This window comes from Pleurodeles waltl, chromosome 7, assembly GCF_031143425.1.
Source record: "Pleurodeles waltl isolate 20211129_DDA chromosome 7, aPleWal1.hap1.20221129, whole genome shotgun sequence".
In the NCBI taxonomy this organism is placed as follows: domain Eukaryota; kingdom Metazoa; phylum Chordata; class Amphibia; order Caudata; family Salamandridae; genus Pleurodeles; species Pleurodeles waltl.
Window position 1 is genome coordinate 701273938 of NC_090446.1, and position 26803 is coordinate 701300740.

The window sequence follows — 26803 nt, forward strand, 5'->3', positions numbered from 1 at the left end:
TACACTTTCCTGTGAACATTTCCCAAAGGAGAGCACCCCAGTGAGATCTGTTCACTTTTCTGGTTACACAAGCCCTCTCAAAAGCTGTGAACCATTTGGTGATGTCATCACCATCTTCATATTTAGTTACAATCCCTTTAGGGATTTTCAACATGTCAGGAGAATCTCTGACCCTATTTATGTTGCTGCCACCATTGATGGGTCCTAGGCCCATCTCTTGTCTTTCCCTCTCTATGGCTAGGATCTGTCTTTCCAAAGCCAATCTTTTGGCCATCCTGGCTAACTGGATGTCCTCTTCACTGGAGTTATCCTCCGTGATTTCAGAGTTGTTGGTCCCTCCTGTGAGGGAACCAGCATCTCTGACTATTATTTGTGGAGTCAGGGCTTGAGAAGCCCTGCTCTCCCTAAGTAGGACTGGAGGGGGGGAATTTCCCTCCAAGTCACTATCTTCATCCTCTGAGTTGCCATCCTCAGAGGGGTTGGCCTTTTCAAACTCTGCCAAAAGCTCCTGGAGCTGTACTTTGGTAGGTTTGGGGCCCATTGCTATTTTCTTTAGTTTACAGAGTGACCTTAGCTCTCTCATCTGTAGATGGAGGTAAGGTGTGGTGTCGAGTTCCACCACATTCACATCTGTGCTAGACATTATGCTTCTAAAAGTTGGAATACTTTTTAAGAAACTAAAACTGGTTCTAGAATCTAATTCAAACTTTTTAACAAACTTTTAAACTCTAAAAGAAATGCTAAACAGGATCTAACACAAGGCCCTAGCAGGTCTTTTAAGAATTTAGAAAACTTTTCAAATTGCAAAAATCAATTTCTAATGACAATTTTGGAATTTGTCGTGTGATCAGGTATTGGCTGAGTAGTCCAGCAAATGCAAAGTCTTGTACCCCACCGCTGATCCACCAATGTAGGAAGTTGGCTCTGTATGTGCTATTACAAAGTAAGGAATAGCATGCACAGAGTCCAAGGGTTCCCCTTAGAGGTAAAATAGTGGTAAAAATAGATAATACTAATGCTCTATTTTGTGGTAGTGTGGTCGAGCAGTAGCCTTATCCAAGGAGTAGTGTTAAGCATTTGTTGTACATACACATAGACAATAAATGAGGTACACACACTCAGAGACAAATCCAGCCAATAGGTTTTTATATAGAAAAATATCTTTTCTTAGTTTATTTTAAGAACCACAGGTTCAAATTCTACATGTAATAGCTCATTCGAAAGGTATTGCAGGTAAGTACTTTAGGAACTTCAAATCATCAAAATTGCATGTATACTTTTCAAGTTATTGACAAATAGCTGTTTTAAAAGTGGACACTTAGTGCAATTTTCACAGTTCCTAGGGGAGGTAAGTTTTGATTAGTTTTACCAGGTAAGTAAGACACTTACAGGGCTCAGTTCTTGGTCCAAGGTAGCCCACCGTTGGGGGTTCAGAGCCACCCCAAAGTCACCACACCAGCAGCTCAGGGCCGGTCAGGTGCAGAGTCCAAAGTGGTGCCCAAAACACATAGGCTAGAATGGAGAGAAGGGGGTGCCCCGGTTCCGGTCTGCTTGCAGGTAAGTACCCGCGTCTTCGGAGGGCAGACCAGGGGGGTTTTGTAGGGCACCGGGGGGGACACAAGTCCACACAGAAATTTCACCCTCAGCGGCGCGGGGGCGGCCGGGTGCAGTGTAGAAACAAGCGTCGGGTTCGCAATGTTAGTCTATGAGAGATCTCGGGATCTCTTCAGCGCTGCAGGCAGGCAAGGGGGGGGTTCCTCGGGGAAACCTCCACTTGGGCGAGGGAGAGGGACTCCTGGGGGTCACTTCTCCGGTGAAAGTCCGGTCCTTCAGGTCCTGGGGGCTGCGGGTGCAGGGTCTCTCCCAGGCGTCGGGACTTTAGGTTCAAGGAGTCGCGGTCAGGGGAAGCCTCGGGATTCCCTCTGCAGGCGGCGCTGTGGGGGCTCAGGGGGGACAGGTTTTGGTACTCACAGTATCGGAGTAGTCCTGGGGTCCCTCCTGAGGTGTTGGATCGCCACCAGTCGAGTCGGGGTCGCCGGGTGCAGTGTTGCAAGTCTCACGCTTCTTGCGGGGAGCTTGCAGGGATCTTTAAAGTTGCTGGAAACAAAGTTGCAGCTTTTCTTGGAGCAGGTCCGCTGTCCTCGGGAGTTTCTTGTCTTTTCGAAGCAGGGGCAGTCCTCAGAGGATGTCGAGGTCGCTGGTCCCTTCGGAAGGCGTCGCTGGAGCAGGATCTTTGGAAGGCAGGAGACAGGCCGGTGAGTTTCTGGAGCCAAGGCAGTTGTCGTCTTCTGGTCTTCCGCTGCAGGGGTTTTCAGCTGGGCAGTCCTTCTTCTTGTTGCAGGAATCTAATTTTCTAGGGTTCAGGGTAGCCCTTAAATACTAAATTTAAGGGCGTGTTTAGGTCTGGGGGGTTAGTAGCCAATGGCTACTAGCCCTGAGGGTGGGTACACCCTCTTTGTGCCTCCTCCCAAGGGGAGGGGGTCACAATCCTAACCCTATTGGGGGAATCCTCCATCTGCAAGATGGAGGATTTCTAAAAGTTAGAGTCACTTCAGCTCAGGACACCTTAGGGGCTGTCCTGACTGGCCAGTGACTCCTCCTTGTTGCTTTCTTTGTTCCCTCCAGCCTTGCCGCCAAAAGTGGGGGCCGTGGCCGGAGGGGGCGGGCAACTCCACTAAGCTGGAGTGCCCTGCTGGGCTGTGACAAAGGGGGGAGCCTTTGAGGCTCACCGCCAGGTGTCACAGTTCCTGCCTGGGGGAGGTGTTAGCATCTCCACCCAGTGCAGGCTTTGTTACTGGCCTCAGAGTGACAAAGGCACTCTCCCCATGGGGCCAGCAACATGTCTCTGGTGTGGCAGGCTGCTGGAACTAGTCAGCCTACACAGACAGTCGGTTAAGTTTCAGGGGGCACCTCTAAGGTGCCCTCTGTGGTGTATTTTACAATAAAATGTACACTGGCATCAGTGTGCATTTATTGTGCTGAGAAGTTTGATACCAAACTTCCCAGTTTTCAGTGTAGCCATTATGGTGCTGTGGAGTTCGTGTTTGACAGACTCCCAGACCATATACTCTTATGGCTACCCTGCACTTACAATGTCTAAGGTTTTGTTTAGACACTGTAGGGGTACCATGCTCATGCACTGGTACCCTCACCTATGGTATAGTGCACCCTGCCTTAGGGCTGTAAGGCCTGCTAGAGGGGTGTCTTACCTATACTGCATAGGCAGTGAGAGGCTGGCATGGCACCCTGAGGGGAGTGCCATGTCGACTTACTCGTTTTGTCCTCACTAGCACACACAAGCTGGCAAGCAGTGTGTCTGTGCTGAGTGAGAGGTCTCCAGGGTGGCATAAGACATGCTGCATCCCTGAGAGACCTTCCTTGGCATCAGGGCCCTTGGTACTAGAAGTACCAGTTACAAGGGACTTATCTGGATGCCAGGGTCTGCCAATTGTGGATACAAAAGTACAGGTTAGGGAAAGAACACTGGTGCTGGGGCCTGGTTAGCAGGCCTCAGCACACTTTCAATTGTAAACATAGCATCAGCAAAGGCAAAAAGTCAGGGGGCAACCATGCCAAGGAGGCATTTCCTTACACATGTCGACTTACTCATTTTGTTCTCACTAGCACACACAAGCTGGTAAGCAGTGTGTCTGTGCTGAGTGAGGGGTCTCCAGGGTGGCATAATACATGCTGCAGCCCTTAGAGACCTTCCCTGGCATCAGGGCCCTTGGTACCAGAGGTACCAGTTACAAGGGACTTATCTGGATGCCAGGGTGTGCCAATTGTGGAATCAAAAGTACAGGTTAGGGAAAGAACACTGGTGCTGGGGCCTGGTTAGCAGGCCTCAGCACACTTTCAATTCAAAACATAACCTCAGCAAAGGCAAAAAGTCAGGGGGTAACCATGCCAAGGAGGCATTTCCTTACAGTGTATTAAACAAAAAGTCATCTTCAATCAGTTCTGCATGCAAGGTGACATTATGAAAAGCTGCTGCCCTTGAGACCACTTGCGTGTAGGATGTACTGTCCTCAGGTGGGGACGGTCTCGCTGGGTAACAGTCTGGGCTGTTATCGGATACTGGCGCATCATAAAGGTCCCATGCATCGGGATCGTCTTGACTTATTGCGGTATGCGTTGGGGATGTGTGCATTGATGGTGGTGGAGATGGTGGCGGAGTTGTCTGTCTTGCCACCTTTGCCTGTGGCTGCTTGTCCTTTTCTTGAAAGGCAAGTCTTCTTTTCATCTTAATTGGGGTGAAGAGTGCTTATCTTCCCTGTGTCCTTTTGAATGTGGAGCCTCCTTTAAGTGTAGTCTGGCTCCATTGATTCTAGTTCTTGTCCGAACTTATGTCCTTGCATTTGGGAGGACAATCCCTGTTCCTCTGTGTAGGAACCTGATTTCAGTTCCGATGCTGGATGGTTCAGAATGGAAACCTTTTCGGTAGCCTTTTTCGGCTCCGACAACACTTTCTTTATTTTCGGCTTTGTGATCTCTCGGTGCCGACCCATTTCGGTGCCGATGTCTCGGTGCCGAACTTGCTCGGAGCCGCTGTCTCGGGCTCGAGATTGCTGTGTGCCAGTATCTCGACCGGAGTCTGATGACTTCGACACAAGCGTGCCCTTTTTCGGTGCCGATGGTCGGTCACCTATTTTATGGGTTAAGCCATGGCCTGTTGGCGGTGGCGTCCCCTGGGCTTTTGTGGTCTTCTCGTGAGTTTTATGTTTCGACGTCTGTAGGAAGTTGGCTCTGTATGTGCTATTTCAAAGTAAGGAATAGCATGCACAGAGTCCAAGGGTTCCCCTTAGAGGTAAAATAGTGGTAAAAATAGATAATACTAATGCTCTATTTTGTGGTAGTGTGGTCGAGCAGTAGGCTTATCCAAGGAGTAGTGTTAAGCATTTGTTGTACATACACATAGACAATAAATGAGGTACACACACTCAGAGACAAATCCAGCCAATAGGTTTTTATATAGAAAAATATCTTTTCTTAGTTTATTTTAAGAACCACAGGTTCAAATTCTACATGTAATATCTCATTCGAAAGGTATTGCAGGTAAGTACTTTAGGAACTTCAAATCATCAAAATTGCATGTATACTTTTCAAGTTATTCACAAATAGCGGTTTTAAAAGTGGACACTTAGTGCAATTTTCACAGTTCCTAGGGGAGGTAAGTATTTGTTAGGTTAACCAGGTAAGTAAGACACTTACAGGGCTTAGTTCTTGGTCCAAGGTAGCCCACCGTTGGGGGTTCAGAGCAACCCCAAAGTCACCACACCAGCAGCTCAGGGCCGGTCAGGTGCAGAGTTCAAAGTGGTGCCCAAAACACATAGGCTAGAATGGAGAGAAGGGGGTGCCCCGGTTCCGGTCTGCTTGCAGGTAAGTACCCGCGTCTTCGGAGGGCAGACCAGGGGGGTTTTGTAGGGCACCGGGGGGGACACCAGTCCACACAGAAATTTCACCCTCAGCAGCGCGGGGGCGGCCGGGTGCAGTGTAGGAACAGGCGTCGGGTTCGCAATGTTAGTCTGAGAGATCTCGGGATCTCTTCAGCGCTGCAGGCAGGCAAGGGGGGGATTCCTCGGGGAAACCTCCACTTGGGCAAGGGCGAGGGACTCCTGGGGGTCACTTCTCCAGTGAAAGTCCGGTCCTTCAGGTCCTGGGGGCTGCGGGTGCAGGGTCTCTCCCAGGCGTCGGGACTTTAGGTTCAAAGAGTCGCGGTCAGGGGAAGCCTCGGGATTCCCTCTGCAGGCGGCGCTGTGGGGGCTCAGGGGGGACAGGTTTTGGTACTCACAGTATCAGAGTAGTCCTGGGGTCCCTCCTGAGGTGTTGGATCGCCACCAGCCGAGTCGGGGTCGCCGGGTGCAGTGTTGCAAGTCTCACGCTTCTTGCGGGGAGCTTGCAGGGTTCTTTAAAGCTGCTGGAAACAAAGTTGCAGCTTTTCTTGGAGCAGGTCCGCTGTCCTCGGGAGTTTCTTGTCTTTTCGAAGCAGGGGCAGTCCTCAGAGGATGTCGAGGTCGCTGGTCCCTTTGGAAGGCGTCGCTGGAGCAGGATCTTTGGAAGGCAGGAGACAGGCCGGTGAGTTTCTGGAGCCAAGGCAGTTGTCGTCTTCTGGTCTTCCTCTGCAGGGGTTTTCAGCTAGGCAGTCCTTCTTCTTGTAGTTGCAGGAATCTAATTTTCTAGGGTTCAGGGTAGCCCTTAAATACTAAATTTAAGGGCGTGTTTAGGTCTGGGGGGTTAGTAGCCAATGGCTACTAGCCCTGAGGGTGGGTACACCCTCTTTGTGCCTCCTCCCAAGGGGAGGGGGTCACAATCCTAACCCTATTGGGGGAATCCTCCATCTGCAAGATGGAGGATTTCTAAAAGTTAGAGTCACCTCAGCTCAGGACACCTTAGGGGCTGTCCTGACTGGCCAGTGACTCCTCCTTGTTATTCTCATTATTTTCTCCGGCCTTGCCGCCAAAAGTGGGGCCTGGCCGGAGGGGGCGGGCAACTCCACTAGCTGGAGTGTCCTGCTGGGTTGGCACAAAGGAGGTGAGCCTTTGAGGCTCACCGCCAGGTGTGACAATTCCTGCCTGGGAGAGGTGTTAGCATCTCCACCCAGTGCAGGCTTTGTTACTGGCCTCAGAGTGACAAAGGCACTCTCCCCATGGGGCCAGCAACATGTCTCGGTTTGTGGCAGGCTGCTAAAACTAGTCAGCCTACACAGATAGTCGGTTAAGTTTCAGGGGGCACCTCTAAGGTGCCCTCTGTGGTGTATTTTACAATAAAATGTACACTGGCATCAGTGTGCATTTATTGTGCTGAGAAGTTTGATACCAAACTTCCCAGTTTTCAGTGTAGCCATTATGGTGCTGTGGAGTTCGTGTTTGACAGACTCCCAGACCATATACTCTTATGGCTACCCTGCACTTACAATGTCTAAGGTTTTGTTTAGACACTGTAGGGGTACCATGCTCATGCACTGGTACCCTCACCTATGGTATAGTGCACCCTGCCTTAGGGCTGTAAGGCCTGCTAGAGGGGTGTCTTACCTATACTGCATAGGCAGTGAGAGGCTGGCATGGCACCCTGAGGGGAGTGCCATGTCGACTTACTCGTTTTGTCCTCACTAGCACACACAAGCTGGCAAGCAGTGTGTCTGTGCTGAGTGAGAGGTCTCCAGGGTGGCATAAGACATGCTGCAGCCCTTAGAGACCTTCCTTGGCATCAGGGCCCTTGGTACTAGAAGTACCAGTTACAAGGGACTTATCTGGATGCCAGGGTCTGCCAATTGTGGATACAAAAGTACAGGTTAGGGAAAGAACACTGGTGCTGGGGCCTGGTTAGCAGGCCTCAGCACACTTTCAATTGTAAACATAGCATCAGCAAAGGCAAAAAGTCAGGGGGCAACCATGCCAAGGAGGCATTTCCTTACACAACCCCCCCCCAAACGAAAGAGGATGAGACTAACCTTTCCCAAGAGAGTCTTCATTTTCTAAGTGGAAGAACCTGGAAAGGCCATCTGCATTGGCATGGGCAGTCCCAGGTCTGTGTTCCACTATAAAGTCCATTCCCTGTAGGGAGATGGACCACCTCAACAGTTTAGGATTTTCACCTTTCATTTGCATCAGCCATTTGAGAGGTCTGTGGTCAGTTTGAACTAGGAAGTGAGTCCCAAAGAGGTATGGTCTCAGCTTCTTCAGGGACCAAACCACAGCAAAGGCCTCCCTCTCAATGGCACTCCAACGCTGCTCCCTGGGGAGTAACCTCCTGCTAATGAAAGCAACAGGCTGGTCAAGGCCATCATCATTTGTTTGGGACAAAACTGCCCCTATCCCATGTTCAGAGGCATCAGTCTGCACAATGAACTGCTTAGAATAATCTGGAGCTTTGAGAACTGGTGCTGAGCACATTGCCTGTTTCAGGGTGTCAAAGGCCTGTTGGCAGTCCACAGTCCAGTTTACTTTCTTGGGCATTTTCTTGGAGGTGAGTTCAGTGAGGGCTGTCACAATGGATCCATATCCCTTCACAAACCTCCTGTAGTACCCAGTCAAGCCAAGGAATGCCCTGACTTGAGTCTGGGTTTTTGGAGCTACCCAGTCCAGAATAGTCTGGATCTTGGGTTGGAGTGGCTGAACTTGGCCTCCACCTACAAGGTGTCCCAAGTAGACCACAGTTCCCTGCCCTATCTGGCATTTGGATGCCTTGATAGAGAGGCCTGCAGATTGCAGAGCCTTCAAAACCTTCCTCAGGTGGACCAGGTGATCCTGCCAGGTGGAGCTAAAGACAGCAATATCATCAAGATAAGCTGTGCTAAAGGACTCCAAGCCAGCAAGGACTTGATTCACCAACCTTTGGAAGGTGGCAGGGGCATTCTTTAAACCAAAGGGCATAACAGTAAACTGATAATGCCCATCAGGTGTGGAGAATGCTGTCTTTTCTTTTGCTCCAGGTGCCATTTTTATTTGCCAGTACCCTGCTGTCAAGTCAAAGGTACTTAGAAATTTGGCAGCACCTAATTTATCAATGAGCTCATCAGCTCTTGGAATTGGATGAGCATCTGTCTTGGTGACAGAATTGAGCCCTCTGTAGTCCACACAAAACCTCATCTCTTTCTTTCCATCTGTGGTGTGAGGTTTGGGGACTAAGACCACTGGGCTAGCCCAGGGGCTGTCAGAGCGCTCAATGACTCCCAATTCCAGCATCTTGTGGACTTCCACCTTGATGCTTTCCTTAACATGGTCAGACTGTCTAAAGATTTTGTTCTTGACAGGCATGCTGTCTCCTGTGTCCACATCATGGGTACACAGGTGTGTCTGACCAGGGGTTAAGGAGAAGAGTTCAGGAAACTGTTGTAGGACTCTCCTACAATCAGCTTGCTGTTGGCCAGAGAGGGTGTCTGAGTAGATCACTCCATCTACTGTACCATCTTTTGGGTCTGATGACAGAAGATCAGGGAGAGGTTCACTCTCTGCCTCCTGATCCTCATCTGTTACCATCAACAGATTGACATCAGCCCTGTCGTGGAAGAGCTTAAGGCGGTTTACATGGATCACCCTTTTGGGGCTCCTGCTTGTGCCCAGGTCCACCAAGTAGGTGACCTGACTCTTCCTCTCTAGTACTGGGTAAGGGCCACTCCATTTGTCCTGGAGTGCCCTGGGAGCCACAGGCTCCAGAACCCAGACTTTCTGCCCTGGTTGGAACTCAACCAGTGCAGCCTTTTGGTCATACCAAAACTTCTGGAGCTGTTGGCTGGCCTCAAGGTTTTTGGTTGCCTTTTCCATGTACTCTGCCATTCTAGAGCGAAGGCCAAGTACATAGTCCACTATGTCCTGTTTAGGCTCATGGAGAGGTCTCTCCCAGCCTTCTTTAACAAGGGCAAGTGGTCCCCTTACAGGATGACCAAACAGAAGTTCAAAGGGTGAGAACCCTACTCCCTTCTGTGGTACTTCCCTGTAAGCGAAAAGCAGACATGGCAGGAGGACATCCCATCTCCTTTTGAGTTTTTCTGGGAGCCCCATGATCATGCCCTTTAATGTCTTGTTGAATCTCTCAACCAAGCCATTAGTTTGTGGATGGTATGGTGTAGTGAATTTATAAGTCACTCCACACTCATTCCACATGTGCTTTAGGTATGCTGACATGAAGTTGGTACCTCTGTCAGACACCACCTCCTTAGGGAAACCCACTCTGGTAAAGATACCAATGAGGGCCTTGGCTACTGCAGGGGCAGTAGTCGACCTAAGGGGAATAGCTTCAGGATACCTGGTAGCATGATCCACTACTACCAGGATATACATATTTCCTGAGGCTGTGGGAGGTTCCAGTGGACCAACTATGTCCACACCCACTCTTTCAAAGGGCACCCCCACCACTGGAAGTGGAATGAGGGGGGCCTTTGGATGCCCACCTGTCTTACCACTGGCTTGACAGGTGGGGCAGGAGAGGCAAAACTCCTTAACCATGTTGGACATATTGGGCCAGTAGAAGTGGTTGACTAACCTCTCCCACGTCTTGGTTTGTCCCAAATGTCCAGCAAGGGGAATGTCATGGGCCAATGTTAGGATGAACTCTCTGAACAGCTGAGGCACTACCACTCTCCTAGTGGCACCAGGTTTGGGGTCTCTGGCCTCAGTGTACAGGAGCCCATCTTCCCAATAGACCCTATGTGTTCCATTTTTCTTGCCTTTGGACTCTTCAGCAGCTTGCTGCCTAAGGCCTTCAAGAGAGGGACAGGTTTCTTGTCCCTTACACAGCTCTTCCCTTGAGGGTCCCCCTGGGCCTAAGAGCTCAACCTGATAAGGTTCAAGCTCCAAAGGCTCAGTTCCCTCAGAGGGCAGAACTTCTTCCTGAGAAGAGAGGTTCCCTTTCTTTGGCTGTGTTGCAGTTGGTTTCCCAACTGACTTTCCTGTTCTCTTGGTAGGCTGGGCCATTTTTCCAGACTCCAGCTCTACTTTTTCACCCTGTGCCTTGCATTGTGCTCTTGTTTTCACACACACCAGTTCAGGGATACCCAGCATTGCTGCATGGGTTTTTAGCTCTACCTCAGCCCATGCTGAGGACTCCAGGTCATTTCCAAGCAGACAGTCCACTGGGATATTTGAGGAGACCACCACCTGTTTCAGGCCATTGACCCCTCCCCATTCTAAAGTAACCATTGCCATGGGATGTACTTTTCTCTGATTGTCAGCGTTGGTGACTGTGTAAGTTTTTCCAGTCAGGTATTGGCCAGGGGAAACCAGTTTCTCTGTCACCATGGTGACACTGGCACCTGTATCCCTCAGGCCCTCTATTCTAGTCCCATTAATTAAGAGTTGCTGTCTGTATTTTTGCATGTTAGGCGGCCAGACAGCTAGTGTGGCTAAATCCACCCCACCCTCAGAAACTAGAGTAGCTTCAGTGTGGACCCTGATTTGCTCTGGGCACACTGTTGATCCCACTTGGAGACTAGCCATACCAGTGTTACCTGGATGGGAGTTTGGAGTGGAACCTTTCTTGGGACAGGCCTTGTCTCCAGTTTGGTGTCCATGCTGTTTACAGCTATGACACCAGGCCTTTTTGGGATCAAAGTTTTTACCCTTGTACCCATTGTTTTGTGAAGAGGCTCTGGGCCCACCCTCCTGTGCAGGTTTTTGGGGGCCTGTAGAAGACTCTTTACTATTTTTAGTTTTGGTTGTCTCATCACCCTTCTGCTGGGGAGTCTTTGTGACCCCTTTCTTTTGGTCACCCCCTGTTGAAGTCTTGGACACCCTTGTCTTGACCCAATGGTCCGCCTTCTTTCCCAATTCTTGGGGAGAAATTGGTCCTAGGTCTACCAGATGCTGATGCAGTTTATCATTGAAACAATTACTTAACAGGTGTTCTTTCACAAATAAATTGTACAGCCCATCATAATTACTTACACCACTGCCTTGAATCCAACCATCTAGTGTTTTCACTGAGTAGTCAACAAAGTCAACCCAGGTCTGGCTCGAGGATTTTTGAGCCCCCCTGAACCTAATCCTGTACTCCTCAGTGGAGAATCCAAAGCCCTCAATCAGGGTACCCTTCATGAGGTCATAAGATTCTGCATCTTGTCCAGAGAGTGTGAGGAGTCTATCCCTACACTTTCCTGTGAACATTTCCCAAAGGAGAGCACCCCAGTGAGATCTGTTCACTTTTCTGGTTACACAAGCCCTCTCAAAAGCTGTGAACCATTTGGTGATGTCATCACCATCTTCATATTTAGTTACAATCCCTTTGGGGATTTTCAACATGTCAGGAGAATCTCTGACCCTATTTATGTTGCTGCCACCATTGATGGGTCCTAGGCCCATCTCTTGTCTTTCCCTCTCTATGGCTAGGATCTGTCTTTCCAAAGCCAATCTTTTGGCCATCCTGGCTAACTGGATGTCCTCTTCACTGGAGTTATCCTCAGTGATTTCAGGGTTGTTGGTCCCTCCTGTGAGGGAGCCAGCATCCCTGACTATTATTTGTGGAGTCAGGGCTTGAGAAGCCCTGCTCTCCCTAAGTAGGACTGGAGGGGGGGAATTTCCCTCCAAGTCACTATCTTCATCCTCTGAGTTGCCATCCTCAGAGGGGTTGGCCTTTTCAAACTCTGCCAAAAGCTCCTGGAGCTGTACTTTGGTAGGTTTGGGGCCCATTGCTATTTTCTTTAGTTTACAGAGTGACCTTAGCTCTCTCATCTGTAGATGGAGGTAAGGTGTGGTGTCGAGTTCCACCACATTCACATCTGTGCTAGACATTATGCTTCTAAAAGTTGGAATACTTTTTAAGAAACTAAAACTGGTTCTAGAATCTAATTCAAACTTTTAACAAACTTTTAAACTCTAAAAGAAATGCTAAACAGGATCTCACACAAGGCCCTAGCAGGTCTTTTAAGAATTTAGAAAACTTTTCAAATTGCAAAAATCAATTTCTAATGACAATTTTGGAATTTGTCGTGTGATCAGGTATTGGCTGAGTAGTCCAGCAAATGCAAAGTCTTGTACCCCACCGCTGATCCACCAATGTAGGAAGTTGGCTCTGTATGTGCTATTTCAAAGTAAGGAATAGCATGCACAGAGTCCAAGGGTTCCCCTTAGAGGTAAAATAGTGGTAAAAATAGATAATACTAATGCTCTATTTTGTGGTAGTGTGGTCGAGCAGTAGGCTTATCCAAGGAGTAGTGTTAAGCATTTGTTGTACATACACATAGACAATAAATGAGGTACACACACTCAGAGACAAATCCAGCCAATAGGTTTTTATATAGAAAAATATCTTTTCTTAGTTTATTTTAAGAACCACAGGTTCAAATTCTACATGTAATATCTCATTCGAAAGGTATTGCAGGTAAGTACTTTAGGAACTTCAAATCATCAAAATTGCATGTATACTTTTCAAGTTATTCACAAATAGCGGTTTTAAAAGTGGACACTTAGTGCAATTTTCACAGTTCCTAGGGGAGGTAAGTATTTGTTAGGTTAACCAGGTAAGTAAGACACTTACAGGGCTTAGTTCTTGGTCCAAGGTAGCCCACCGTTGGGGGTTCAGAGCAACCCCAAAGTCACCACACCAGCAGCTCAGGGCCGGTCAGGTGCAGAGTTCAAAGTGGTGCCCAAAACACATAGGCTAGAATGGAGAGAAGGGGGTGCCCCGGTTCCGGTCTGCTTGCAGGTAAGTACCCGCGTCTTCGGAGGGCAGACCAGGGGGGTTTTGTAGGGCACCGGGGGGGACACCAGTCCACACAGAAATTTCACCCTCAGCAGCGCGGGGGCGGCCGGGTGCAGTGTAGGAACAGGCGTCGGGTTCGCAATGTTAGTCTGAGAGATCTCGGGATCTCTTCAGCGCTGCAGGCAGGCAAGGGGGGGATTCCTCGGGGAAACCTCCACTTGGGCAAGGGCGAGGGACTCCTGGGGGTCACTTCTCCAGTGAAAGTCCGGTCCTTCAGGTCCTGGGGGCTGCGGGTGCAGGGTCTCTCCCAGGCGTCGGGACTTTAGGTTCAAAGAGTCGCGGTCAGGGGAAGCCTCGGGATTCCCTCTGCAGGCGGCGCTGTGGGGGCTCAGGGGGGACAGGTTTTGGTACTCACAGTATCAGAGTAGTCCTGGGGTCCCTCCTGAGGTGTTGGATCGCCACCAGCCGAGTCGGGGTCGCCGGGTGCAGTGTTGCAAGTCTCACGCTTCTTGCGGGGAGCTTGCAGGGTTCTTTAAAGCTGCTGGAAACAAAGTTGCAGCTTTTCTTGGAGCAGGTCCGCTGTCCTCGGGAGTTTCTTGTCTTTTCGAAGCAGGGGCAGTCCTCAGAGGATGTCGAGGTCGCTGGTCCCTTTGGAAGGCGTCGCTGGAGCAGGATCTTTGGAAGGCAGGAGACAGGCCGGTGAGTTTCTGGAGCCAAGGCAGTTGTCGTCTTCTGGTCTTCCTCTGCAGGGGTTTTCAGCTAGGCAGTCCTTCTTCTTGTAGTTGCAGGAATCTAATTTTCTAGGGTTCAGGGTAGCCCTTAAATACTAAATTTAAGGGCGTGTTTAGGTCTGGGGGGTTAGTAGCCAATGGCTACTAGCCCTGAGGGTGGGTACACCCTCTTTGTGCCTCCTCCCAAGGGGAGGGGGTCACAATCCTAACCCTATTGGGGGAATCCTCCATCTGCAAGATGGAGGATTTCTAAAAGTTAGAGTCACCTCAGCTCAGGACACCTTAGGGGCTGTCCTGACTGGCCAGTGACTCCTCCTTGTTATTCTCATTATTTTCTCCGGCCTTGCCGCCAAAAGTGGGGCCTGGCCGGAGGGGGCGGGCAACTCCACTAGCTGGAGTGTCCTGCTGGGTTGGCACAAAGGAGGTGAGCCTTTGAGGCTCACCGCCAGGTGTGACAATTCCTGCCTGGGAGAGGTGTTAGCATCTCCACCCAGTGCAGGCTTTGTTACTGGCCTCAGAGTGACAAAGGCACTCTCCCCATGGGGCCAGCAACATGTCTCGGTTTGTGGCAGGCTGCTAAAACTAGTCAGCCTACACAGATAGTCGGTTAAGTTTCAGGGGGCACCTCTAAGGTGCCCTCTGTGGTGTATTTTACAATAAAATGTACACTGGCATCAGTGTGCATTTATTGTGCTGAGAAGTTTGATACCAAACTTCCCAGTTTTCAGTGTAGCCATTATGGTGCTGTGGAGTTCGTGTTTGACAGACTCCCAGACCATATACTCTTATGGCTACCCTGCACTTACAATGTCTAAGGTTTTGTTTAGACACTGTAGGGGTACCATGCTCATGCACTGGTACCCTCACCTATGGTATAGTGCACCCTGCCTTAGGGCTGTAAGGCCTGCTAGAGGGGTGTCTTACCTATACTGCATAGGCAGTGAGAGGCTGGCATGGCACCCTGAGGGGAGTGCCATGTCGACTTACTCGTTTTGTCCTCACTAGCACACACAAGCTGGCAAGCAGTGTGTCTGTGCTGAGTGAGAGGTCTCCAGGGTGGCATAAGACATGCTGCAGCCCTTAGAGACCTTCCTTGGCATCAGGGCCCTTGGTACTAGAAGTACCAGTTACAAGGGACTTATCTGGATGCCAGGGTCTGCCAATTGTGGATACAAAAGTACAGGTTAGGGAAAGAACACTGGTGCTGGGGCCTGGTTAGCAGGCCTCAGCACACTTTCAATTGTAAACATAGCATCAGCAAAGGCAAAAAGTCAGGGGGCAACCATGCCAAGGAGGCATTTCCTTACAACGTCTTACTCACAGTTTTAGGCGTTTCTTCGGGATCGAGCTCGTCCTCGTCCGACTCCTGGATGGAGAAGCTTTCCTCTTCCTCCTCCAAATGCCTTTGTCCTGTCGGCGCCGACGCCATTTGCAGTCTTCTTGCTCTTCGGTCTCTTAATTTCTTCCTCGACCGAAACGCTCGACAGGCTTCACACGTCTCTTCTTTGTGTTCTGGAGACAAACACAAGTTACAGACCAGGTGCTGATCTGTATACGGATACTTGTTGTGACATTTTGGGCAGAATCGGAATGGGGTCCGTTCCATCAGTCTTGAAGAGACACGTGGCCGGGCCGACCAGGCCCCGACGGGGGATCGAAAAAACCCCAAAGGGCCACCGGAGCTCTTCAAAAATCGGTGTCGATCTGTAGTAATAACCCGATACCGAACGCAAACAATACCGTCGATTTTTCCGAGATTCTAACTAACTTTCTGAACCGAAACACGGAGCGAAAAGGAACACGTCCGAACCAGATGGCGGAAAAAAAACAATCTAAGATGGAGTCGACGCCCATGCGCAATGGAGCAGAAAGGGGGAGGAGTCCCTCGATCTCGTGACTCAAAAGACTTCTTCGAAGTAAAACAACTTGTAACACTCCGAGCCCAACACTAGATGGCGGGATGTGCAAAGCATGTGTATCTGCAGCTACACATGCCATTGAACATAAAGATATTGACTGTGTGCTCAACTGCTGGTAGTGGTCGATCGAGGATCTTTGCTGCCTTCTTGGTGACTGAAGGAAAGGCTGACATTTCAGGAGGTGGATAGCCCTGGAGCGGGATCAACATCTTTTTCCGGAGACTTACCCAGGCCACTGGCCTTTTTAAGGACTAACATCTGAAAGTGGCCCACGGTCATTATCCCTTCAGAGACAGAGTCATAAATATAAGCTTTTCCATATACTACATGATTGCCTTCTGGCAGCAGATGCATCCAAATACTATGTGTCCAATGTCGGCTCAAGGCTCCAGAGACAGTGATATTATGTTGGTCCGTGATAGACATCTGACCAATACACCAATGAAGTGCTTGGAAAAACAACTCTTTGGTGGTTACATGTCCCTATCTTTACCACTGAAGAGTTTTTTTCTGAGAAAACAAAAATCTCCACAGGTGTCAAAAGAGGCTCCATGTGTGTCAAAAGGTGCAAAAAATAAAATAAATAAAAACAGAATTGACACCAGAGTGTTGTGACTAGCACTACATGGTACGTACAAATGATGTCATCACAACACTGCAATGGAACCTGTGCCCTTTACTGGCACTGGACAGCTACTGCTGAAGTTTCGGGACCAGTCTAAAACCAGGGAATATTCAAAAAGTGAGGAATCTGCAGGTACAGGTTCAAAACTTCGCATCAGCAAAGGCAAAAAGTCAGGGGGTAACCATATCAAGGAGGCATTTCCTTACACAGGTATTAGACCACCCTGATGGATCTGCCATTCAATAAAGAGGCACTACTATGGCCAGAACACGCAGGAAGCACTTGAGCGTTTCAAAGACAAAGGAACAACTAGCTCTCTAGGGTTTCAAGCTTCCAGAGTGTTCCTTTTAGAAACCTAGGCCTTCCACTACAGGATTCCAGGCCAAGTAGAATCAGTTGTCTCATGCTGGACTGCAGCAGTCCAACCCCTTCATCAGACACTATCAAGGTAGGAGCGACAAACACAGCTGCCAGGGTCAGCTCTCCTGCTTTGCCACACCACCAGGACAGCAGCAGTTATTTGGCAGTGAAGGAGCATGTGTGCCAGTGAAGAATGGGTGCCTTCTTTTCCACAGGCCTCAAATGCCATTTCTTCAGATCAGCGGGTCTATCAGATTGTGGAAACACTTATCAGCAAGACCCCAAATTCCTGCCCAGGATTCTTTTACATCTGAGGACCATCAATGCATCATGCAGAAGGCAGTGTTGCTGAAGTGATCAGAGGACTGTGTACCAGAGCAAGAAACTGGGTAGAGTGCGACTCTGCACCATCTGGTTCCCAAGAACAGCAGCCTTCGTCAAATCCTAGATTGCGAGATCTTGAACTGGTTCTATTGTAAAGAATATTTCCGAATTCTGTCCCAGACTCAGATTCTGTTAGTACCGAGGTTTTGGACTGGGTAGTGCCCCTCTACTTGTAGAACTTCCATTTTCATATACCAATCCCATAGTCCCTCAGGAAGTTGCTAAAATTTGTGGTGCCTTAGACTCTTTAACTATTTGCAGTTTCTCCATCTGGGTTAACTTCGACACCTAGAGCTTCCTTCATGGTGATGGTGGCCGTTGCTGTACCCCCCCCCACCCCCAACATACTTTTTGCCTGTTTTTTTTGATGCAACTTCAACTGAAATGCCCTGGGTTCCTGCTAACCAGGTCCCCAGTGCCTGTGTCCCTTCCCTAAAACAAGACACCTGGTCACGTGATCCTTAATTGAGCAGGTCCTTCAGCCCCCTGTAAGTCACTAGCAAATGGTACCCCTGGTACCTGGGCTTGGGTACAGATGAGACCCTCAGAACTGCAGCACACCTTGTGCCACTCAGAGACCCAGCACCAACCTTATGCAGACTGCCATTGCAGGCTGCGTGACAAGGACACATAGTAAGTTAAAAGGGAAGTCAATGTAAAAGCATGTGCTGGACACTGGTCATTACGAGTTCCCAAGCTACATGATGGCTTCTCTGAATTCTGGGATGTTTGGTATCAAACATCTCAGAATATTAAACCCTCATTGGCCCCCCGTGATGGATTTAAAATAAAAAAATAAAAACACTTCGAGGTGCCCCCTGAAAAGCTACCAAATCCCAGTATGTTGAATGACAGGTCCTGACCAGTTCAGCCACCACACTTGTTTCTGGCCCCCCAAAGTGAGAAGCAGCACTCTTGAGGGCCCGAGACTAAAGCCCGCTCTGGGCAGAAGTGTGACCTCTCCCAGGCAGGGTGGATATTCCAGTGCATGGAACTTCAAAGGCCTTGTCTTTGTAATGAGACCCAGTTATCTCCATATGGTGGACATGACCAACCCCGCTGTTCTGACCCCAATTTAGGCAGCAGCACAGGCAGGAAAATGTGTTAAATTAGGAGGAGTGCCCACTCCATGCCAGCCCCACCCCAAAGGTGGACGAGCTGAAGTGGACACTACTTTTAAAATTCCTCTTTCTTGCTTGGAAGGAATTAGGCCACTAGGGTTAGGGTTATGCCCACTTCCCAGCAGAAGTGGTCGTAAGAAGGGTGTAGTCACTGTAAAGGTGATCAGCCCATTGGCTACAGCCTGGCACTCCCAGCAGTGCCCCTAAATTGAGTATTTAGTTGGCACCCCTGAATCCTTGAACTCAGAGTTCGACAACCCAAATAGACCTGGACAATGAAGGAAAAAAAAAAAGAAGCAGCAGTTGACCTGGAACCAGCCCCTCCGGCCTGCTGACCTTAAAGAATCCTGCACAAAAATGCAACTCACCCAGCCTTCAATAAAAACTAGTCTTCTGTGGGCACTCGACTTGCCCTGCAACAAGAAATTACAAAGAAAAGACTGCAGCTGCTGGAAACCCTGAATCCTGACACCAGAGGTGACCACTGCACCCAAGACCCGAGGTGAAGCCATCCGATGGTGCCAAGGTGGGTGCCTAGCTGCCCAGAGACTTAGTCCAGCATGGTCTCACCCATCTTATGATGCCAGCAGCCTCTGCACGCAGGCCCTCCCTCTCCCACAGGCTAGTGGAGAGAGAATATCAGGCAGCTCCAGCAACCACTGCACCCATGACCCCTGACGAGGTGGGTTACCAGTGCAAACAACGTACCCTGGCTCCCCAAGAGCTAGAGTCCACCCCGGGTAAAACCCTGCGCAACACTCCCCCCCACAACGCCTGCAGCCTAAACACACTAGAACCCCCTGGCCTCAAGTATTCGAAGATGTAAAAAGCTGATGCCTAAAGACAACCCTGCATCTGTCGTCCCTGGGTACAGGAGAATAGGACCAAAGTTGCACCTACATTCACAAGCACCGCAAGTCTACTACCTACCTGTTTGATGTCCCCGAATGGCTTCCTAGCCAGAGCCTGCAGCTTGTCTTTGCGAGGACCAAACTCCCATAGGAAACCATTAGGCACGCGACGCCTTACTGCAACTCTGCAGCCAGCCATGCAGTGCCACCCAGTGTGACCTGCTGATGTAGTTTTTTGTTTTTTTTTTGCCCAGTACTTACCTTAACTCCTTGAGATTGGCTTCTTAAGTCATTAACCCACTGTTTGCTGAATATTGTTTACTTCCATAGGATAACATTGAGAAGAACTCTGAAAATTTCACTAAGCACTAATTTTTGAATCTGAAAAGTCTACTTACCTATTTGCGAAGTTCTTGGGTTTAAAACATATAAAAACATTTGTTATTTTTCGAAATTGGTCTCCGATTTATTCATTGAGTGTCGCTCTCATGTATTGCCTCAGTGAGTACAACAAATGCTTAGCACTACCCTCTGATAAGCCTAACTGCTTACCCACACTACCACAAAATAGAGCATTAGTCCCATCTACTTTTGCCTCTCCAATACCAATTGGGGATCCACTGGACTCTGCACAGTGTACTTCATTTTAGTGCACTATATCGAGTCTGCTTCCTACATGGTCCATCTCAGAAAGACTGGAATTGTGGGTTATTCCTGTACGTGGATGTAGGAAGTTGGCTCTGTATGTGCTATTTCAAAGTAAGGAATAGCATGCACAGAGTCCAAGGGTTCCCCTTAGAGGTAAAATAGTGGTAAAAAGAGATAATACTAATGCTCTATTTTGTGGTAGTGTGGTCGAGCAGTAGGCTTATCCAAGGAGTAGTGTTAAGCATTTGTTGTACATACACATAGACAATAAATGAGGTACACACACTCAGAGACAAATCCAGCCAATAGGTTTTGTTATAGAAAAATATCTTTTCTTAGTTTATTTTAAGAACCACAGGTTCAAATTTAACATGTAATATCTTGTTTGAAAGGTATTGCAGGTAAGTACATTAGGAACTTTGAATCATTTCAATTGCATGTATACTTTTCAAGTTATTCACAAATAGCTACTTTAAAAGTGGACACTTAGTGCAATTTTCACAGTTCCTAGGGGAGGTAAGTATTTGTTAGGTTAACCAGGTAAGTAGAACACTTACAGGGTTAGGTTAACCAGGTAAGTAGAACACTTACAGGGCTTAGTTCTTGGTCCAAAGTAGCCCACCGTTGGGGGTTCAGAGCAACCCCAAAGTTACCACACCAGCAGCTCAGGGCCGGTCAGGTGCAGAGTTCAAAGTGGTGCCCAAAACACATAGGCTTCAATGGAGAAGGGGGTGCCCCGGTTCCAGTCTGCCAGCAGGTAAGTACCCGCGTCTTCGGAGGGCAGACCAGGGGGGTTTTATAGGGCACCGGGGGGGACACAAGCCCACACAGAAATTTCACCCTCAGCAGCGCGGGGGCGGCCGGGTGCAGTGTAGAAACAAGCGTCGGGTTTTCAATGTTAGTCTATGAGAGATCTCGGGATCTCTTCAGCGCTGCAGGCAGGCAAGGGGGGGATTCCTCGGGGAAACCTCCACTTGGGCAAGGGAGAGGGACTCCTGGGGGTCACTTCTTCAGTGAAAGTCCGGTCCTTCAGGTCCTGGGGGCTGCGGGTGCAGGGTCTCTCCCAGGCGTCGGGACTTTGGATTCAAAGAGTCGCGGTCAGGGGAAGCCTCGGGATTCCCTCTGCAGGCGGCGCTGTGGGGGCTCAGGGGGGACAGGTTTTGGTACTCACAGTATCAGAGTAGTCCTGGGGTCCCTCCTGAGGTGTTGGATCTCCACCAGCCGAGTCGGGGTCGCCGGGTGCAGTGTTGCAAGTCTCACGCTTCTTGCGGGGAGCTTGCAGGGTTCTTTCAAAGCTGCTGGAAACAAAGTTGCAGCCTTTCTTGGAGCAGGTCCGCTGTCCTCGGGAGTTTCTTGTCTTTTCGAAGCAGGGGCAGTCCTCAGAGGATGTCGAGGTCGCTGGTCCCTTTGGAAGGCGTCGCTGGAGCAGGATCTTTGGAAGGCAGGAGACAGGCCGGTGAGTTTCTGGAGCCAAGGCAGTTGTCGTCTTCTGGTCTTCCTCTGCAGGGGTTTTTCAGCTAGGCAGTCCTTCTTCTTGTAGTTGCAGGAATCTAATTTTCTAGGGTTCAGGGTAGCCCTTAAATACTAAATTTAAGGGCGTGTTTAGGTCTGGGGGGTTAGTAGTCAATGGCTACTAGCCCTGAGGGTGGGTACACCCTGTTTGTGCCTCCTCCCAAGGGGAGGGGGTCACAATCCTAACCCTATTGGGGGAATCCTCCATCTGCAAGATGGAGGATTTCTAAAAGTTAGAGTCACTTCAGCTCGGGACACCGTAGGGGCTGTCCTGACTGGCCAGTGACTCCTCCTTGTTTTTCTCATTATCTTCTCCGGCCTTGCCGCCAAAAGTGGGGCCTGGCCGGAGGGGGCGGGCAACTCCACTAGCTGGAGTGTCCTGCTGGGTTGGCACAAAGGAGGTGAGCCTTTGAGGCTCACCGCCAGGTGTGACAATTCCTGCCTGGGGGAGGTGTTAGCATCTCCACCCAGTGCAGGCTTTGTTACTGGCCTCAGAGTGACAAAGGCACTCTCCCCATGGGGCCAGCAACATGTCTCGGTTTGTGGCAGGCTGCTAAAACTAGTCAGCCTACACAGATAGTCGGTTAAGTTTCAGGGAGCACCTCTAAGGTGCCCTCTGGGGTGTATTTTACAATAAAATGTACACTGGCATCAGTGTGCATTTATTGTGCTGAGAAGTTTGATACCAAACTTCCCAGTTTTCAGTGTAGCCATTATGGTGCTGTGGAGTTCGTGTTTGACAAACTCCCAGACCATATACTCTTATGGCTACCCTGCACTTACAATGTCTAAGGTTTTGTTTAGACACTGTAGGGGTACCATGCTCATGCACTGGTACCCTCACCTATGGTATAGTGCACCCTGCCTTAGGGCTGTAAGGCCTGCTAGAGGGGTGTCTTACCTATACTGCATAGGCAGTGAGAGGCTGGCATGGCACCCTGAGGGGAGTGCCATGTCGACTTACTCGTTTTGTCCTCACTAGCACACACAAGCTGGCAAGCAGTGTGTCTGTGCTGGGTGAGAGGTCTCCAGGGTGGCATAAGACATGCTGCAGCCCTTAGAGACCTTCCTTGGCATCAGGGCCCTTGGTACTAGGAGTACCAGTTACAAGGGACTTATCTGGATGCCAGGGTCTGCCAATTGTGGATACAAAAGTACAGGTTAGGGAAAGAACACTGGTGCTGGGGCCTGGTTAGCAGGCCTCAGCACACTTTCAATTGTAAACATAGCATCAGCAAAGGCAAAAAGTCAGGGGGCAACCATGCCAAGGAGGCATTTCCTTACAGTGGAATACTGGCTGCAGAAGCTAGTTCACTGCAGATGCTGTCACTCCACCTGTGGAGAATATCAACAATTCTGTCTGACTTAAGGTTTTCAGTCAATTTCTTAAACTCTTACCCTCTCAGTACCTTCTGCACATATGGCTAGTACTGGATATGACCAGGCTACAGGTTTTCCCTCATCCACTGAGGATCTGGGATTTCCAGGATAACGATGATGAAAAAGTTACTTTCCTTTGTCAATTTTCTTGCTGATGTTTACTCTAATGGCAGATTCTTCACTTTGTGAATATTCCCCAGGCGCGAGACCTGACTGGAAACTAAGAAAGTGACCTACTGAGTGCTGACAGGCAGCGCTGCGTATGTCTGCGCTGGCACTGTCACACTATCAAAGCAACAAGTGTAGATGTAGATAAGTGTCTCCCGTGCATGCTTACGCTTGGAGCAGGAATGGGACCATCCATTCAACAGACTGCTCACAGTATGGAGTCTGTCAATGTTAGGACGTAAGGAGCCACAATGCGTAGCCCTATGTATGCAACATTCCAAAGACAACTAATCAGTAGCTCCGGATCTGTATTTGAAAGCGTAGAAAAAAAAGTAACTGAAGTCCACATGCATGGGTTGCACTTATATGTAGCTTCACTTTGCATTTCTGGAGTGGAACGGCACTGGCGTGGAGCCATGCAGCACCACCTATTGGCACGGAAGTATTGCTTTTAAGTTCCCAGATCCAGTCTGATGTCTGGCAAATACTCACAAGGTGCGCCACAAACTGGAAATAGGTTGAAAGTCACAATTTAGGAAAATTGGCTACCTCAATGAAAAAAGCCAAAACTGTTTAAAAAAAAACAAAAGTTTTTTTTGAGTCAGCTCTACATGTTCTTGAAAGCTGGGGACCTAGCAGAGTAAACCTTTAGTTTACACTATTTTTAAGTTAAAAAAAAAAAATAACTTTGTAGAGAACTTTATTCCTATTGTTCCCAAAAAGCGTATAATATAGGTTTAGATTGACCATTTTCTCGATCCTCTCCAGGGGAATCCACAATCCCAGGTCACCTTTAGAATCCCTACGATGCTGGGAAACAAGGGCTCAAAATTAGCAGGAATACCTTATGTGGGGAAAAAAAAAAAAGTTATGTAGCCTTTGCACAAACTACACCAAATAGTCAAGTGAACAAATTAATACTTTACAAAAAAGGAATCTATATCCAGGGCCAAGGAATCCATACAATTGACATACGAGTTGCAGGATGTATCTCTATAATATGTGGCAGTATTTATAATAAAAATAAAAAAAATCTAAAAATAGCATGCATGTGTGTTAGAGGGCACTTGCCTTCAATTCAGTTAATTTATCGATGTACACTTGCTTTGATTGGTCTTCCCCATCTTCATAAAGCCAATTCTCAGTGTCTTCAAGTCTTAAGGTAAAACTGTTGCGATCCTATAATTATAAACATGCAACAAAGTATTAAGAGGTTGAAGTATTGAAAATCTTTGCATCACCCTCCCACCACATATATATGCCTCCTACAACAGCGTTTCCCAACCTGTGGTCCGCGGGCCCCCAGGGGTCTGTGACACATTCCCAGGGGGTCCGCAGGCCTGGACCGGCATCAAGGCACTTCTCCAGCTGGGCCCTCTGCAGAAAAATGTGCGTGCTTTTTTATCTGGTTATTCATTTGTGCGACAGCTTTAAAAGCACTGCAAAGTTCAGTGTAAGCTTTCAGACAAAAATAAGTGTCAACTCTGGTGATTAATGTACCTGCTGGAGAGATGGGAGTTTGTCTATTGGCAGATTTGACTCATTGGAGGTAGTGCAGATGGTTAATATGCCAGATGCAAAGAAAATGTATCATGCAATGAACCACATTTTATGTGCATAGCACAGTGGATTACTGCTTTTGTCACAGAGATTCTTTTGTTATTGTGCAGTTCATAAGTCACAATCATAATCCAGCACAGAAAGTTATGAACTGCAAACAAAGAACTACATGGAACAAACTAGAAAATTCTTTCATTACTGCAAAAAAAAAAAAAGAAAAAATGGTTTGCTTGCATAGGAGTACACCATTATTAAAGTCAAGGCTAGCTACTGTGTTTTGTTCTGAATCCTGAGTTTGTGTTTCTCCAGACCAAGCGCTCTTAAAAAATGCCTAACAGTATGGATGAGGTGAATCCTACACCTTGTAGTCCCCTGTAAAGTGTTGACACCCTACACTGGTATGAGAGGTGCTATAAATCAAATTAAATACATGTGACAGAGAGGCTATGGAGAGATAAGAGGCCTTTATGGTTTTACTTCCTTTGCCCACCACACAAATAAATTAAAAAGTTTATGTATCTAAAAAATAAAAATCGCTTGGGAAATGTAGAATGTGACTTGTGGATTCAGCTTTCCTAAATAAAACTAAACATTGAAAAGTTAGTCGCCAAGATGCAGCACCAACTTTCCCATTAAAGTTTACCAATTTTTTCCAATATAAAATGATATGTTTACTAATTTGAGTATGTTTGGCATGTACTTGTTTGTGTATTTTTTGCGAATTACTGTTTTAAAGTTTGAAATTTAAATCATAAAAATTTCTTGGGGGTCCCCGGCTTCCAGTAGTGATTCAGTGGGGGTCCTCGGGAGTCAGAAGGTTGGGAAACACTGGCCTACAACATTTGAGAAGTCACTCTACTGAAGAATTTGAGCCAGTCTCCTTCAATGAGCACACATAACTGACAATTTCATGAGGTGCTGTTTGCTGCCAACAAACAACCCAACTGTGTTGAACACGATCAAAATGGCATAATTACAAACATGCAAAGAACATTACCAATGCATCTACATAGGGAGGTTTTTTTCTTTCTTTTTCTTCAAGCTATATTAACTGTAAACTTAATTAGGAAAGACAGTGTTGGGGCTGATGAATTTTAGAAGTCCAGTGCCGCAAATAAAAACAATTCCAAATAATTATAATACAAAGCTGGTAGGAATATTTTTTTCCAAAGTTACTTACATCTTCACTGACAAACATTTCATATACACTGCACACTTTGTCCCTCATCTCATACACATACTCTTCCACTGCATTCTTGGCATCATTTCGCTCTTTCTCTAGCTTGTCCTGCATGATCATTTTACCCTGCAAAAAAAAAAAAATTAAAACAAAATTAAACACCATTGTATAATGCATATTGTAGTCCACTTTAAGAACAATATAAAAAAGAGAACTTTAATACAGGGAGTGCAGAATTATTAGGCAAGTTGTATTTTTGAGGATTAATTTTATTATTGAACAACAACCATGTTCTCAATGAACCCAAAAAACTCATTAATATCAAAGCTGAATATTTTTGGAAGTAGTTTTTAGTTTGTTTTTAGTTTTAGCTATGTTAGGGGGATATCTGTGTGTGCAGGTGACTATTACTGCGCATAATTATTAGGCAACTTAACAAAAAAAAATATATACCCATTTCAATTATTTATTATTACCAGTGAAACCAATATAACATCTCAACATTCACAAATATACATTTCTGACATTCAAAAACAAAACAAAAACAAATCAGTGACCAATATAGCCACCTTTCTTTGCAAGGACACTCAAAAGCCTGCCATCCATGGATTCTGTCAGTGTTTTGATCTGTTCACCATCAACATTGCGTGCAGCAGCAACCACAGCCTCCCAGACACTGTTCAGAGAGGTGTACTGTTTTCCCTCCTTGTAAATCTCACATTTGATGATGGACCACAGGTTCTCCATGGGGTTCAGATCAGGTGAACAAGGAGGCCATGTCATTAGATTTCCTTCTTTTATACCCTTTCTTGCCAGCCACGCTGTGGAGTACTTGGACGCGTGTGATGGAGCATTGTCCTGCATGAAAACCATGTTTTTCTTGAAGGATGCAGACTTCTTCCTGTACCACTGCTTGAAGAAGGTGTCTTCCAGGAACTGGCAGTAGGACTGGGAGTTCAGCTTGACTCCATCCTCAACCCGAAAAGGCCCCACAAGCTCATCTTTGATGATACCAGCCCAAACCAGTACTCCACCTCCACCTTGCTGGCGTCTGAGTCGGACTGGAGCTCTCTGCCCTTTACCAATCCAGCCACGGGCCCATCCATCTGGCCCATCAAGACTCACTCTCATTTCATCAGTCCATAAAACCTTAGAAAAATCAGTCTTGAGATATTTCTTGGCCCAGTCTTGACGTTTCAGCTTGTGTGTCTTGTTCAGTGGTGGTCGTCT

At 47.9% G+C, this 26803-nt stretch overlaps 1 protein-coding gene across 1 annotated transcript in view; it reads right to left on the reverse strand.

Moving 5' to 3' along the window:
- The window catches only part of HSPA4 (heat shock protein family A (Hsp70) member 4), a 506168-nt gene that overhangs the window by 122373 nt on the left and 356992 nt on the right, over window positions 1-26803 (reverse strand). The window contains exons 15-16 of the mRNA XM_069244722.1: window positions 25574-25699; window positions 23905-24012 (exon numbers count right to left, since the gene is read on the reverse strand). Coding sequence (XP_069100823.1) covers window positions 23905-24012; window positions 25574-25699 — 234 coding nt within the window. The remainder of the gene's footprint in view (window positions 1-23904; window positions 24013-25573; window positions 25700-26803) is intronic.